At 36.8% G+C, this 16,806-nt stretch overlaps 1 protein-coding gene across 2 annotated transcripts in view; it reads left to right on the top strand.

Moving 5' to 3' along the window:
• MAP1A (microtubule associated protein 1A) overlaps positions 1-16,806 on the top strand; it is a 106,441-nt gene that overhangs the window by 47,367 nt on the left and 42,268 nt on the right. Inside the window, exon 4 of one of the 2 annotated variants that reach the window (XM_053717730.1) lies at positions 155-9,107. In XM_053717730.1, coding sequence (XP_053573705.1) covers positions 305-9,107 — 8,803 coding nt within the window. In that variant the 5' untranslated portion in view covers positions 155-304. Of the gene's footprint in view, positions 1-154; positions 9,108-16,806 lie in introns of those variants that run through there. The other variant, XM_053717731.1, reaches the window with a different exon arrangement.

Raw genomic sequence — 16,806 nt, 5'->3', positions numbered from 1 at the left:
TGCAAATTTTTAATTTATTAAACTTGTCAATGTCTTTGGTACTTATATTGGTGTGTGTATTCAATGTGCAATGTATTAAGTGAGCAATTGTATTATCTTAATACTTTATCTTATTAATGGATCTAATAAACTTTTTTTATATTTTTGTCGCTAGGTGTGTCAGCTATTCAGCAACACAGATCCAGAAATAAAGGCAACACTTACCGTGTCCTGTCCTGAAGAGGGAGATTGGTGCAACCTTGGACATTCCCTATTTAAAGACATAATTGATCTGAAGCTCAATCCTGATCCTTTCCTGTCTGAAATGGATGGGGTCGCTGAGTTTGCAGATTATGTCTCAGAGACTGTGGATGTCCCTTCCCCTTTTGATCTTTTGGAACCACCAAACTCGGGTGGTTTTTTGAAGCTGTCCAAACCATGTTGTTATATTTTCCCAGGTGGCAGAGGAGATTCTGCCCTTTTTGCTGTTAATGGATTTAATATTCTGGTGGATGGTGGCTCTGAACGGAAATCTTGTTTTTGGAAACTGGTCCGACATTTGGATAGAATTGATTCCATACTGTTGACACATATTGGAGCTGATAACCTGCCTGGAATAAATGGACTTCTCCAAAGGAAGATTGCTGAACAAGATGAAGAGCAATCACAGGGCTCTACTACTTATAGTGACTGGATGAAGAACCTAATTTCTCCAGAACTGGGAGTTGTGTTTTTTAATGTTCCTGATAAACTCAAAATGCCTGAATCAGGTATGAAGGTTAAAAAGAGCATTGAAGAAGCATGTCTGACCTTACAGTACCTAAATAAACTTGGAATTAAATCTGAACCCTTGTATAGGGTTGTTAGCAACACAATTGAACCCATAACGTTGTTCCACAAAATGGGAGTTGGAAGACTAGATATGTACATACTAAATCCTGTGAAGGATAGTAAGGAGATGCAATTTTTAATGCAAAAATGGGCTGGAAACAGCAAAGCAAAGACTGGAATTATATTAGCAAATGGGAAAGAAGGAGAAATTTCTGTCCCTTATCTTACATCCATCACTGCACTTGTGGTTTGGCTCCCAGCAAGCCCAACTGAAAAAATTGTGCGTGTTTTATTTCCTGGAAATGCTCCACAAAATAAGATTCTAGAAGGCCTTGAAAAGCTTAAACATTTAGATTTCCTAAGATATCCTGTAGCTACTCAAAAAGACATTTCTTCTGGTATTGCACCTACTGTTGCTAAGCACACAAAAATCAAACAAAGGGCAGATAGCAAAGAAAGTCTTAAATCATCTCCTAAGCCAAGCACAGCAAAATCAGGCAGAAAGGATGACATTTCAGAGGAACTGGCAAAGGAAGTAAAGTCTGAACTATTAAAAGAGACAAAGATTGAAAGAAAAGTAAAGGAGTTGGCTGAAAAGAATCATGAGAAACCTTCAAAAGTTGAAAAGCAAAAAACTGAAACAATTGATTCTGCAAAAGCAGAAAAAAGAAGGCTTCTGAATCAAAAAATAGGCAAAAAATTCACAAAAGATAAGACTAAACTTGAAGAAAAAAAAGACAAAGAAAAAAAGGAAATCAGGAAAGAAAAAATAGATATTAAGAAGGATAATTTAAAAAAAGAAGAAAAGAAAGATTTAAAAAAAGAGGAAAAAAAGAAAGAAGTGAAACCTGAAGTTAAAAAAGCACCAAAACCTGATTTAAGACCATTTACCCCTGAAGTAAGGAAAACTTTGCACAAAGCTAAGGTTCCCAGCAAAATAAGAACAGAAAAGATAAAAGGCAAACCTGAAAAGGAGGAACGACTAGAACAAAAGTTAACCACAATACAGAAGAAGACTTTAGAGAAACAGCCACAAATGGCAGATATAGTAGAACAAAGGTCTGTTATGTCTTCACCTGAAGATCTCACAAAAGATTTTGAGTTGCTAAAATATGAAGATAATAAAGAAATTGAGGAACAAACAATCCTGGAAACTGTTGCTATTGAACATCGACCATCTGATGTGTTGCTAATACAAAGTCAATTTAAAGAAGATATTGTATTAGATGAAATAACATCAGAGAAGAAGACTCCACTTGAGTCTCCTGATGAAGGTATAACTACCACAGATGTAGAGGGAGATTCACCTCATGAAGAGATACTAGTCTATCAACCAGATGAAACACCAGAATTGATTGATGAAGGAGCAGCAATGGAGGAACCTGCAGAAATTGCAGATTTTGAAGAAGAGACAGGTATTGAAGAAGTGACTGATACAAGTCCCATTGAGGTAGAAAAAAGAGTACCGGGTAGAAACAGATTTGAGTCCATGCCAACCCTGGACATACAGGATTTGGAAACTGATGAAGATAAGGAAAATGAACTAGATGAAAAGGGAATACTGGATAGAAAGCAGAAAGAAGACATAACAGTACAAGAAGTGCTGGAATATGAAAAAGAAGTTGAAAAGAGTGTTGAAGTTGTAGAAAAGGCAGATGTAGAAGAAATGGAAGAATATGCAGAAGAAACAATTGATAAAATTAAGTTTAAAGAAGATGAAGATGCAGAAAACTTAAATGAACAGAAAGAAAACATGTCATGTGATATTACAATGTCATTGTTACAGAAAGAGACAGATGCGGAAATAGGAGTTCATGAAAAATATGTTTCCAATGAGCCTCCATATGTGCCAGATGTTCCAGCATCTTCTGGAGCTACAGCAGAGCATATCTCCTATATACAGGATGAAACTATGCCTGGATATTCAGAGACAGAACAGACTATTTCTGATGAGGAAATACATGATGAACCAGAAGAAAGAATCCCTCACCTACAGTATGATGTTGGTAGTTATGATATTTCTGTGCCCGACCATCCTGGATCATTTGATGCTATTCATGGTATCAAGGCCATATCTTCATCTGACATAACTGGAAAAGATTATGCCCTGCAAGAACCTGAAATTGTGGCCTATCCTACAAATATTGTTGCTGCACCCTTGGCAGAGGAGGAACATGTCTCTTCAGCAACATCAATAACTGAATGTGATAAACTTTCCTCTTTTGCCACATCTGTTGCTGAAGATCAGTCTGTTGCATCTATTACAGCTCCAAAAACAGAGGAGACAGGAAAGAGCTCATTACTTTTAGACACTGCAAATAGTATTCCCTCTTCTCATACAGAAGCAACTCAAGGTGTTGAGTACTTGCCTTCTGCTGGTACAATTTCTCCAACATCTTCTTTGGAAGAGGATAAATGTTTTAAGTCTCCACCTTCAGAAGATTTTCAGGCAATGATAAGTTCAGGAAAAATTCAGCTTAATGAGAATTTCCAAGCAGAAAGAGAAGATGAAACTCCAAACTTTCAAGCACCTGACAATAGACATTATAGTCCACTTCTATTTTCTGAGCATGGTGAAAATGGTATTTCATACACAGGAAGCACAGCCATGACAGATGATCCTGAATTTCATTCAGATGAAGCAGTAAAATTGTCTCAGGTTGATACAAGTTTTGCTGAGGGTGAAGAAAGATGTTTAAGTCCCGATGATAGTACTGTAAAAATGGCTTCTCCCACCCAATCAGGTCCTACAAGCACTGGTCACACACCATTTCACCAGTCTCCAATAGAAGATAAATCTGAAACATCACAGGCAGAGCTATTTGAAGCAGCTGGCATACTAGTAAATGATAAAGAATTAAAAAGTGCTAAACACTCTGAGTATGAATATGAAATCTGCTATGAAGACAAAGAATTTCCAGAAGAGATCATTTCTCCAAAGAAAGAGCCTGGACATGCAAATTATACTGCTGAAATTGAAGCCACACTTATAATAAAAGGTCATGAAAACAAAGAATTTCCAAGAGAGATAATTTCTCCAAAGGAAGAGCTTGGACATGTAGATTATACTTCTGAAGTAGAAGACAAGCTTATAATAAAAGGTCACGAAAAAAAAGAATTTCCAAGAGAGATAATGTCTCCAAAGGAAGAGCCTGGACATGTAGATTATACTTCTGAAGTAGAAGACAAGCTTATATTAAAAGGTGTAGAATTTACAGGGGATACAAAAGGCAAACCATTTTTAGTTCAATCACTACTGGCCACAAAAGAAACAGATTCAGTTACAGAAGATAAACTAATTGAGCAAAGCACTGAACTTATTTCTGAAAATATCACATTTAATATTTTAAAGGATACAAACTTTTCACAAGATTCTGGATCATATATGCAAGTTAAAGAATCATTTTCACCTAAGGAAGTTTCTCATGAAGAATTCTCTTCTGTGTATATGAAAGAACAGAGTGAACTTGAGATAGATCAAAGACAATCAATTTCTCCAAAAGAGTTATCCATAGACAATTTTAAATATAGTGGTTTTTCAGAACACAGTCCAGTAAAAGAAGAAACAGCAAGTGACATTTTCCTTGCAGATGCAAAGTCACTTTCTTTAACAGAGCAAGGAAAAGAAGATGACACATCTTTACAAATGTCTTTGATAGAACAAAGTCCAATTATAAATGAAATGAATCAAGTTAGCCCCACAAAGCAAATGCACATGTGCTTGGAAAGTGAGAAGTCCCTTTATTTGACAGATCAGAATCAAACAAAAGAAGGGAAATTTTATTCTGAGGAAATGTCACCAGGATATGAGGAATCTTTGAGGTCTATGGAGGAAAGTTTTACTGAAGATCAAAAACATGTGGAAACATTTGATATGCAATTTCATGATCCTGTTCAAACTGCTCTTCCCATGGATTCTTGTTACCATAATAAAAATCCACCAAACATCTTTTTGGAAGATGTGTCAGAGGAGGATACTCATTCATTTGATTCTAAAGAACAAATTCCACAGAAAGAAAAGTCATTAGAAATAACTTCTTCAAGCCCAGAAGACTCAGGATCTCTTTCGTTTGCTGAACACAGTCCCTTTAAAGGCACTGAATCAGAAAAAAATGCAGAAGAAGCCTCCATATCATTTTCAAAGACTAGTCCTTTGGATGAAAAGTATCATGATTATCATTATGAAGACTCCTATATTGACTATATGAAATCATTTGATACTACTACTAATGTTTTAGGAAATGAAAAATCATCAGAAATGTTACCAGAAAATGAAAAAAATGAGGATAAATCTAATGAATTTGAAAATATTTCTATGAAACAGTTAACGTATGATAAAAAAGTATGGTTTACAGAAGAGAAAGAAGAATCCTTACCAATTCAAAAGGAAAGCAAACTTCGATATACAGAAGAAGGTGAAAGCACTTTCCTTGATGACTTGGAGGGACAATCTACTTTATTAAAGTCAGATGATTCAGATTTGTCAGCCCAAGACACTTCACAAAAAACAGTATTAGGAAAAGAATATGCACATTTCCAAGAGGAAAAACAAGCAGAACATGTGCAAGAGAAAACAAGCCTTAACGATACCATTCACAGTGTTGCTCTCAAGGAATCATCTGAAGATAGTAACACACAGTTAGAAACACCTTATTCTTTAAGTCAAGTATACCAGCCTGAAAAGTTGTCTTATGTAACTACATCTTCTTTGATTTCCTGTGAATCCCCAGAGGGACTGAATGTTTCCTCATTTACTGAAAGGGACTTTATAGACTCTGAAAATCTAAATGCATCTTTTGGAGCCAAAGACTTTGAAGAATCATGTATTGCAGAAAAACAACTAGAGGATGAAAATAGTGGAAACTATTATGTGAAGGCTACTTATGAATTGTCGGCCTCATCCCAAGAAAGTTCTGCTTTAGAAAAGGAACCTGATATTGATTTAGGACAAATAAAATGTGATCACACTTTACAAATTGAGAAAGCTATAACAGAGAAGGTAGAGGGAGTGATGGCTGAAACTTCTCCAAAGGAACTATCTGAAGCTTTGTATACTCATGAGAAAGAGATAAAACAGGAATATGAAGCATATTCACAATCTACAGAGCACACAGAACATGAATATGTTGAAACAACTTGTGAAAGACAGTATTCCTTACTCAAAGACAGTGTTGACTTTAGTTTTAAGAGTCAACAAGATGAAGTAAAAGAAGATCCGTACTTAAAATATGATCGAAAAACATCTCCAAGTACCTTGGATTGCCATACCAACCTGACTTCTTCATCTAACCTATTTGACCTTTATTCCAAAGAAGATGAAATGTATGGGTCCACAAGAAAAGGTAAAGTTGAAGAAAGGGAGCCAACACCATATCCTGATGAAAAAACATTCCAATATGCTGATATATATGAAAAAAGAATTATTTCTGGAGTTGGACATGCTGGACACATTATAGAGGAGGTAGAACCAAATAGTGATGTTTATTTAGAGAAGGACATTACAGATTTCCCATCAATAGAGTTAGACACTACCAAAGTTGCTGAAGCAGCAGATCATATTGAAAAAGAATTGCAGCATCAAATTTCTTCCAAAGAAGAGGAGTCACATTTGTATACCTCAGCTGAAAAAGAATTATCTTCTCCTAAATCTCCAAAAGACAAAGCACACAGAACAACCTTTGAATACTCAGAAACACATGATCATTTTGCTGTCGGCACAATAAACAAGGAAGAAACTGGCACTTTACATTTCAAAGAAATGCAGCAAGTAGCAGACCAAATGACCTCTGAAACAGCACAATTTGAAGAAAAAGGAGTATTTACATCATTATCAGGGAGTAAAGATCAGTCACCAAGGATGGATATACTTGAGCATGATTACAAGGAAAGCTCATTATCTTACCTTCATGCATCACACCAGGATGACAATATTACATCTTCTAGTGAGGAGATTAGAACAGAACTATCAAAACATTATCAAACAAAGGATACATATTATGAGAAAACATATGTATTGGAAGAAAGTGCAAGTGATTCTGAATTAGAAAAAGGAGCAAAGGAGAAATCTGAAAAAGAAACAAAATGTCCATGTCCATTTAGTGAAAAAGAAAATTTATATGAAAGTCAATCAATTAATACTATTTCTAAAAGTCAGAAAACCGAATTATCTGAATTTAGTTTCCTTTCTGAAGAACAAGATTTAGACTATAAGCATTTTAATGTTCAGGACCAAATAAAGTCTGAAGAATTAGGTTCAGTTAAATCTGTAGAACATTCCACTTTTGGTAGTCAAGAATATGCCTTACAAGATCCTGAAGAATATAGGGACGGAGGTGATATAGAGTATACATACTGTCCTTTCAAGTCAACAGTTGATTCAACAAAGGATGAGCATGGATTACAGTCCCATACAGATTATCAAGAATCACAAACTGGAGAAGCTTATAAAATAGATTTTCTAGAAACTAGCATTACAGGTAATTTAGATAAGCCAAAAATATCTGCTGAACCTTCTCCAGATACATTTTCTGAAACTGATAAAGAATCTGACAATTTAGCAGCAGCATCTTTGTATCAGCTTCATTCCGAATCATTGTCAAGTGTCAAAATATCAGACTCTAAAATGATGAATATATCACATTCAGGTCCCCCCATTCCAATTCAACAAGATGAATACTTAGAAGTTTCTGAAAAGGCATATGGCTTAGATTCATCACTAAGCAAATTTTCACCATTAAGTCCATCTGAGGAAGATCCACTTTTTTGTAAAATTCCAATTAAGCAATATTTTCAACCAGAATACCACATAGAGGAATCTCAAAGCATATCAGAATCTTCATCTGAAGCTAGCACACCGGTTAAAAAGGACACTATGGACAGCTCTTATGCACATATGATTACAAGTTACCAAGCTGATGCAGAAACAACTGCCAGAAATTTGTGGGATGTATCACCTCTTGTTCCTGCTGATGCAACAAAATCTAATTTGCCAGATGAGAAAGATTTGGTTGAGGAGCAAGATTCTACATGTTCGTATGATATGGACGATTGTACTTTACCATGTAAGATTGACTGCAAAAAAACATACTGCACATCAAAGTCTGAAATAAGTGCCCATGCAGGGGAAACAGAAAGTGTAGTGACAATTGCATCATTTTCTGATGTTCTCACATTATCGCCACCCCATTATAAAGAAGAAACAACCGCATCAAATGGTCCAACAGAAGTTAACATCAGTCCAGAGATGCCTCAGAACATTCAGTTTGAAGAAAATGAGTTTTTTTCTGCAGCAGTTGGAAGGGATGAAAAATCATCTCCAGATTCAGACAGAGAATCTTCTCCATTCTCTGAGGAAGATACTGAAAAGCCAAACAGACCATCTTCTTTAATGTCCCCTGAACACACATTCCAGCCATATTTTCCTGATACACAAAGAGGTGGTAGAAGTGAAGATCACGGAGATGCTTCTCATGATATTGAGCCATGCTCTGGAACATCAAGTGAGTATGAGCACAATGAAGCTTCATCAGAATTTTTACAAAGAAAAGGTGAACTTTCTCCATCTTTTATAAATCCAAGTCCTCTAGACTTATCAGATGATAGTGATGTGTCACAAGACGAATGTCAGCCTTCAGTTAAAGGTAGGGCTCACCATACAACTACATGTCATGTTCAAGGTGCCAAAGTTGAAGAAACACCTCCAACATCAGTCAGTGATTCAGGATCATCTCAGTCTGACTCTGATGTTCCACCAGAAACTGAAGAGTGTCCATCAATAACAGCTGATGCAGCAATGGACTCTGACGAAGATGCTGAATTTCTTCCAGTTGATAAAACAATAGGAAATTCTCACCATGGTAGCATAAGACAAGGTCATGATCCACAACCTACTCCTATGATGGATCCACATCCACATCCCCCTCATCCTGATGTTTGTATGGTTGATCCTGAGATGTTGGTGAGCGAGCTGAACATAAGCAAAGGAGATAAGGTTCTCAAAAAAGATATCAAGGAAAAGAGCAAGGGCTTAAGAAAATCTTTAACTAAACCCAAATCAACTTCCCCTGCTAGGAAACTAGATTCTAAAGATAAGCGTTCCCCATTACTTTCTAAGCAGACATCCAGAGAAACAGAAAAATCACCAAAAGGTTTAACTAGAAAAGAAAAGGAAATAACAGAAAAAATATCCAAATCAAGAAGTCCACTACAGACACATTCATCTAGGGGGGATGAAAAAGAGGATGGTTCTAGAAACATTCATTCTAACAAGATGGTTAATGGAATTAAAACATCTACAGGTAATTTTTTAAATTTATTTTTATTCTAGTATTTATAATTAGGATTGAATCATGTAGACTGTATATGAATCCATAAAGTTAAATTAATGTTATCCTTCCAACAAATGCTGCAAGCAATCATTCGTGTTAACAACAACTACATATTACAGTGATAAATAATGTTTGCAGTTTATACAACAACCGTTCACATAATTTGTCATTTTTCCTCCCCATAGAACGTTTCATCTATATATAGCTACCAGGGGCTATGGGAGGTGTGATGCCTTTTTTTAGAGATATAAAATGAAAAAGCAATCTGGAAATCACAACAAAACAAGGAGAGTACAGGCCCCTAAAGTAAGAAAAAAGGTCTCCAATACCCATGTTATTGTATAGAATGGATTTACTATAGTGTCTTCTGATTTTAGTGCATTGAATAACATAGGAATTGGAATTTTTTTTCTCTTCTCATGGCTATTCTATTTATTATTGAATATTGGGTGTTGTGTTTTTACAAGTTCCACCCAGATATGAAAATGTGTAATAAATGTCTAGTGTAGATTATAATCTCTTTCTAATTTGAAAATGGGATGTGACTGCTTTCTTTTCTAAGCCATTTCAGTCCATAAGAATAACTCCTGTTTCATCAAATTTAGTTAAAAACACTATCTTTGGATTTTCAAGTGGGTTTTTGCAAGATTTTAACAACACACCTTAACAGAAGCAAAATATATCAAAATGAAAATGAAACATCATATTACTATCTTGCATAGAGGGGTGTAAGTCAGCTCCACAGCAGCAAAGCACTACTGGTAACTAGCTGGTGATTGGTGGCTCCACACAAATGCCTCTTGTCATTAACAGATATGTTAAGCTAGCTTTTGATTGTAAATTTAGAATAACGACTCATTGTTTTTTTCTATGATGCTAAAATCACATTTTCTTTCTGAGTGGTGGATTTTTGCCACTGTTTTAGTTATTTTTGAAAACTAAAGATACATTCAGAAAGTGCACGATTTCCGTAGGTAACTCAGAGCAAAAGCACTTAAAGGGATATGAAACCCAAAAATGTTCTTCTGTGATTTACACAGAGCATACAATGTTTTAAAAAGTTTCAAATTACTTCTGTTTTTAAATTTGCTTTGTTTACATGATATTCTGTGTTGAAGAGATTCACAAGTAGGCGTCTAAAGCACTACATGGCAGGAAATAGTGCTGCCATCTAGTGCTCTTGCACATGAAAAACATTCTTGCAGAACTGTTGTCATATAGTGCTCCAGAAAAAGTTCCAAACAAAGTGGCAGTATAACGTGAAAACAAGAGGTTTATTCAGCACAAAAGACACACAACGTTTCGAGAACTCCTTCCATTTGTCATGCATTTGCATGACTAAGGGAAGGAGTTCCCGAAACATTGTTTGTTTAAATATGTTTAAAGGGACATTTAAAGGGACTCAACATTCAACCTCCCTGTAAACAGTAAAATGAAAAAAATTTTTAAAAACACCCTGACATTCATTATTTATATTTTGCCTGCTTTTTCTAGAATTTGGTTAGCTAAGAATGTTAGCTCAATAACATCTGTTCCTAATTGGCTGCAGCAAAGGAGACCAGATTTAATTTTACCAGACGTCTGTCCCTAAATTGCTTGTGATTTGCAAAACCTTGTAAATTGTGCTAACAATTTGACAGTGTTAGATTATTCTAAAACATTTCTTTTGCAATGTAGTGTTTAATTGCTGAGATATGCTGAGTTTAAAGGGACAGTCTAGGCCAAAATAAACTTTCATGATTCAGATAGAGCATGTAATTTTAAACAATTTTCCAATTTACTTTTATCACCAATTTTGCTTTGTTCTCTTGGTATTCTTAGTTGAAAGCTTAACCTAGGAGGTTCATATGCTAATTTCTTAGACCTTGAAGCCCACCTCTTTCAGATTGCATTTTAACAGTTTTTCACCACTAGAGGGTGTTAGTTCACTTATTTCATATAGATAACACTGTGCTCGTGCACGAGAAGTTATCTGGGAGCAGGCACTGATTGGCTAGACTGCAAGTCTGTCAAAAGAACTGAAAAAAGGGGCAGTTTGCAGAGGCTTAGATACAAGATAATCACAGAGGTTAAAAGTATATTAATATAACTGTGTTAGTTATGCAAAACTGGGAAATGGGTAATAAAGGGATTATCTATCTTTTAAAACAATAACAATTCTGGTGAAGACTGTCCCTTTAAGGCCATTTAGGCTATGTTTTGGTATAACTTTTATTCAAACATTTTAGTAATTTTTATACATCTTTGAAATGTGATGCTTTATAAATAACTAATAGTTTCTTAATGGGTTATCTAGTCCTTTACAAACATTCAGCTAGATTACGAGTTTGGTGTTATGATTGAAAAAGCAGCGTTATGGCCCATAACGCTGCTTTCTTCTATAAGGTACGACGAGTCCACAGATTCATCCTTTACTTGTGGGATATTATCCTCCTGCTAACAGGAAGTGGCAAAGAGCACCACAGCAGAGCTGTCTATATAGCGCCTCCCTTAGCTCCACCCCCAATCATTCTTTTTGCCTACTCTAAGTACTAGGAAGGGTAAAGTGAAAGAGGTGATAAAATGTTAGTTTTTATTTTCTTCAAACAAGAGTATTTTTATTTTAAATGGTACCGGTGTGTACTATTTACTCTCAGGCAGCAGATGGATGAAGATTTCTGCCTGGAGGCTGATGATCTTAGCATTTGTCACTAAGATCCAGAGCAGTTCCCACAGAATGGCTGTGGGGTACAAGAAACTTCAGTGTGAGGAACGTTTTCATGCTATATAGCAGTGAGGTATGTTCAGCGATTTTTTCTTGAGAGACTGTAGTATTTCAGAAAGGCTGACAGTATCCCAATGAGGGTAAGGGTAAGCAGTAATCCTAAGAGAGATAGAAGGGTATTACTATGCTTGCATAAGGGGCTAATAAAAAAATGGTTGACACTATGGGGGGTAGTTATCAAGCCGTCTACTTTTCTTGCTTCGCCGGCCCAATACGCCCGCCTAAGCTCGCCTACCTTCGCCGCTGCGGACCTGAAAAAATACGCCTAAGTTATCAAATAAAGCTGTCAAAAAGCCGCGGGGCGATGAGCAGCGGACTGTGACAGTTATCACTCATCCGATCTCGCTGCCCTTCGGCTTTTTCCCAGCTTTATTGCTAGCCTGTCACTAAGCACTCACACTAAACTACACTGTTCTATCCCTATACCGGCGCCCCCGGAGCCTCCCGCAACTCAATAAAGTTACTAATCCCTAAACCGCCGCTCCCAGACCCTGCCGCAACTCTTATAAATGTATTAACCCCTATCCTGCCCCCCCATACCGTCGCCCTCTATAATAAAATTATTAACCCCTATCCTGCTGATCCCGCACCTCTCCGCAACTAAATAAATAGTTTAACCCCTAAACCGCCGCTCCATGAACCCGCCGCAACCTATATTAAACCTATTAACCCATATCCTGCCCCCCCTACACCGTCGCCACCTATAATAAATTTATTAACCCCTAATCTGCCCCCCACTACGCCGCCGCCACTGTAATAAAATTATTAACCCCTAAACCTAAGTCTAACCCTAACCCTAACGCCCCCCTAACTTAAATATTAATTAAATAAATCTAAATAAATTAACTCTTATTAAGTAAATGAATCCTATTTAAAACTAAATACTTACCTTTAAAATAAACCCTAATATAGCTACAATATAAATAATAATTATATTCTAGCTATCTTAGGATTTATATTTATTTTACAGGTACCTTTCAATTTATTTTAACCATGTACAATAACTATTAAATAGTTATTAACTATTTAATAGCTTACCTAGCTAAAATAAAGAGAAATGTACCTGTGAAATAAATCCTAACCTAAGTTACAATTACACCTAACACTACACTATACTTTAATAAATTATTCCTATTTAAAAATAAATACTTACCTGTAAAATAAACCCTAAGATAGCTACAATGTAATTAATAATTATATTATAGCTATCTTAGGATTTATATTTATTTTACAGGTAACTTTGTATTTATTTTAGCTAGTTAGAATAGTTATTAAATAGTTATTAACTATTTAATAACTACATAGCTAAAAGAAATACAAAATTACCTGTAAAATAAATCATAACTTAAGTTACAATTAAACCTAATACTACACTATCATTAAATTAATTAAATAAATTAACTACAAATAACTACAATTAAATACAATTACATAAACTAACTAAAGTACAAAAAATAAAAAAAGCTAAGTTGCAAAAAATAAAAAAATAAGTTACAAACATGTTACAAATATTACAACAATTTTAAGCTACTTACACCTAATCTAAGCCCCCTAATAAAATAACAAACCCCCCCAAAATAAAAAAATGCCCTACCCTATTCTAAATTAAATAAATTTCAAAGCTCTTTTACCTTACCAGCCCTTAAAAGGGCCATTTGTGGGGGCATGCCCCAAAGAAAACAGCTCTTTTGCCTGTAAAAGAAAAATACAACCCCCCCCCAACATTAAAACCCACCACCCACATACCCCTAATCTAACCCAAACCCCCCTTACAAAAACCTAACACTAATCCCCTGAAGATCATCCTACCTTGAGTCGTCTTCACTCAGCCGAGCCACCGATGGAACTGAAGAGGACATCCGGAGCGGAAGAAGTTAATCCTCCAAGCGGCGCTGAAGAAATCTTCCATCCGATGAAGTCATCATCCAGGCGGCGCTGAAGAAAAGTCTTCGATCCGTCCGATGTCATCTTCCAAGAGGCGCTGAAGAGGTCTTCTATCCGGGCGAAGTCATCTTCCAAGCCGGGTCTTGAATCTTCCTTCCGCCGACGCGGAACCACCTTCTTCACCGACGGACTACGACGAATGACGGCTGCTTTAAGGGACGTCATCCAAGATGGCGTCCCCTCAATTCCGATTGGCTGATAGGATTCTATCAGCCAATCGGAATTAAGGTAGGAAAATCTGATTGGCTGATGGAATCAGCCAATCAGATTCAAGTTCAATCCGATTGGCTGATCCAATCAGCCAATCAGATTGAGCTCGCATTCTATTGGCTGATCGGAACAGCCAATAGAATGCAAGCTCAATCTGATTGGCTGATTCCATCAGCCAATCAGATTTTTCCTACCTTAATTCCGATTGGCTGATAGAATCCTATCAGCCAATCGGAATTGAGGGGACGCCATCTTGGATGACGTCCCTTTAAAGGAGCCGTCATTCGTCGTAGTCCGTCGGTGAAGAAGGTGGTTCCGCGTCGGCGGAAGGAAGATTCAAGACCCGGCTTGGAAGATGACTTCGCCCGGATAGAAGACCTCTTCAGCGCCTCTTTGAAGATGACATCGGACGGATCGAAGACTTTTCTTCAGCGCCGCCTGGATGATGACTTCATCGGATGGAAGATTTCTTCAGCACCGCTTGGAGGATTAACTTCTTCCGCTCCGGATGTCCTCTTCAGTTCCATCGGTGGCTCGGCTGAGTGAAGACGACTCAAGGTAGGATGATCTTCAGGGGATTAGTGTTAGGTTTTTGTAAGGGGGGTTTGGGTTAGATTAGGGGTATGTGGGTGGTGGGTTTTAATGTTGGGGGGGTTGTATTTTTCTTTTACAGGCAAAAGAGCTGTTTTCTTTGGGGCATGCCCCCACAAATGGCCCTTTTAAGGGCTGGTAAGGTAAAAGAGCTTTGAAATTTATTTAATTTAGAATAGGGTAGGGCATTTTTTTATTTTGGGGGGTTTGTTATTTTATTAGGGGCTTAGATTAGGTGTAAGTAGCTTAAAATTGTTGTAATATTTGTAACATGTTTGTAACTTATTTTTTTATTTTTTGTAACTTAGCTTTTTTTATTTTTTGTACTTTAGTTAGTTTATGTAATTGTATTTAATTGTAGTTATTTGTAGGTAGTTTATTTAATTAATTTAATGATAGTGTAGTATTAGGTTTAATTGTAACTTAAGTTAGGATTTATTTTACAGGTAATTTTGTATTTCTTTTAGCTATGTAGTTATTAAATAGTTAATAACTATTTAATAACTATTCTATCTAGCTAAAATAAATACAAAGTTACCTGTAAAATAAATATAAATCCTAAGATAGCTATAATATAATTATTAATTATATTGTAGCTATCTTAGGGTTTATTTTACAGGTAGGTATTTATTTTTAAATAGGAATAATTTATTAAAGTATAGTGTAGTGTTAGGTGTAATTGTAACTTAGGTTAGGATTTATTTCACAGGTACATTTCTCTTTATTTTAGCTAGGTAAGCTATTAAATAGTTAATAACTATTTAATAGCTATTGTACATGGTTAAAATAAATTGAAAAGTACCTGTGAAATAAATATAAATCCTAAGATAGCTAGAATATAATTATTATTTATATTGTAGCTATATTAGGGTTTATTTTAAAGGTAAGTATTTAGTTTTAAATAGGATTCATTTACTTAATAAGAGTTAATTTATTTAGATTTATTTAATTAATATTTAAGTTAGGGGGGCGTTAGGGTTAGGGTTAGACTTAGGTTTAGGGGTTAATAATTTTATGACAGTGGCGGCGGCGTAGTGGGGGGCAGGATAGGGGTTAATAAATTTATTATAGGTGGCGACGGTGTAGGGGGGGCAGACTAGGGGTTAATAAATTTATTATAGGTGGCGACGGTGTAGGGGGGGCAGGATAGGGGTTAATACATTTAATATAGGTTGCGGCGGGTTCAGGGAGCGGCGGTTTAGGGGTTAATACATTTATTATAGTTGCGGTGGGCTCCGGGAGTGGCGGTTTAGGGGTTAATATGTATAGAGTAGCTTGCGGTGGGCTCCGGGAGCGGCGGTTTAGGGGGTAATAACTTTATTTAGTTGCGGCGGTGTAGGGGGGGCAGATTAGTGGTGTTTAGACTCGGGGTACATGTTAGGGTGTTAGGTGCAGACATCTCCCATAGAAATCAATGGGATGTCTGTCATCAGCGAACTTGTACTTTCGCTATGGTCAGACTCCCATTGATTCCTATGGGATCCGCCGCCTCCAGGCTGGCGGATTGAAAACCAGGTACGCTGGGCCGTAAAAGTGCCGAGCGTACCTGCTAGTTTTTTGATAGCTAGCAAAAGTAGTGAGAATGTGCCGCACTTGTGTGCGGAACATCTGGAGTGACGTAAGAATCGATCTGTGTCGGACTGAGTCCGGCGGATCGATGCTTACGTCACAAAATTCTACTTTTGCCGGTCTCGAGCCTTTGATAACTAAGGCGAATCAGCCTCGCCACAAATACGCTGCGGAATTCCAGCGTATTTGAGGTTGATGGCTTGATAACTAGGCCCCTGAGTTTTAAATGTTTGTGGGCAAATGTTTTGTGAACAGGGAGTACTGTTAACGTTTTTTGGGCAATAACGTTTTTTGGAAGACTTTATTGAGGGTACACTTGGCTTCTTGTTTGGGTCTCAGAACCCACATGGCTAGTTTGGAACCGCTCTGGTGTGGTTCATTTAGACTGACAAAACATTGAGTGAGATGGGCGGGGCCTATTTTCGCATTTCAGATGCGCAGTTGTTTTTTACAAAGCAAGCTCCAACTCCGGAGGGCCCTTGTGGAAATATTGGGCCAAATCGAAGCTTTAACCCCATTTTTCCAATCCCTGAGGGCAGGTAGCCGCCACAGCAGGGCTGTGGCAAGGTGCAGGGGGTGTTTTTTTTCCAA

Source organism: Bombina bombina, chromosome 6 (assembly GCF_027579735.1).
Source record: "Bombina bombina isolate aBomBom1 chromosome 6, aBomBom1.pri, whole genome shotgun sequence".
Classification (NCBI taxonomy): Eukaryota; Metazoa; Chordata; class Amphibia; order Anura; family Bombinatoridae; genus Bombina; species Bombina bombina.
The sequence above is the reverse complement of the archived record's forward strand: the minus strand, read 5'-3'. Positions and strand labels throughout refer to the sequence as shown.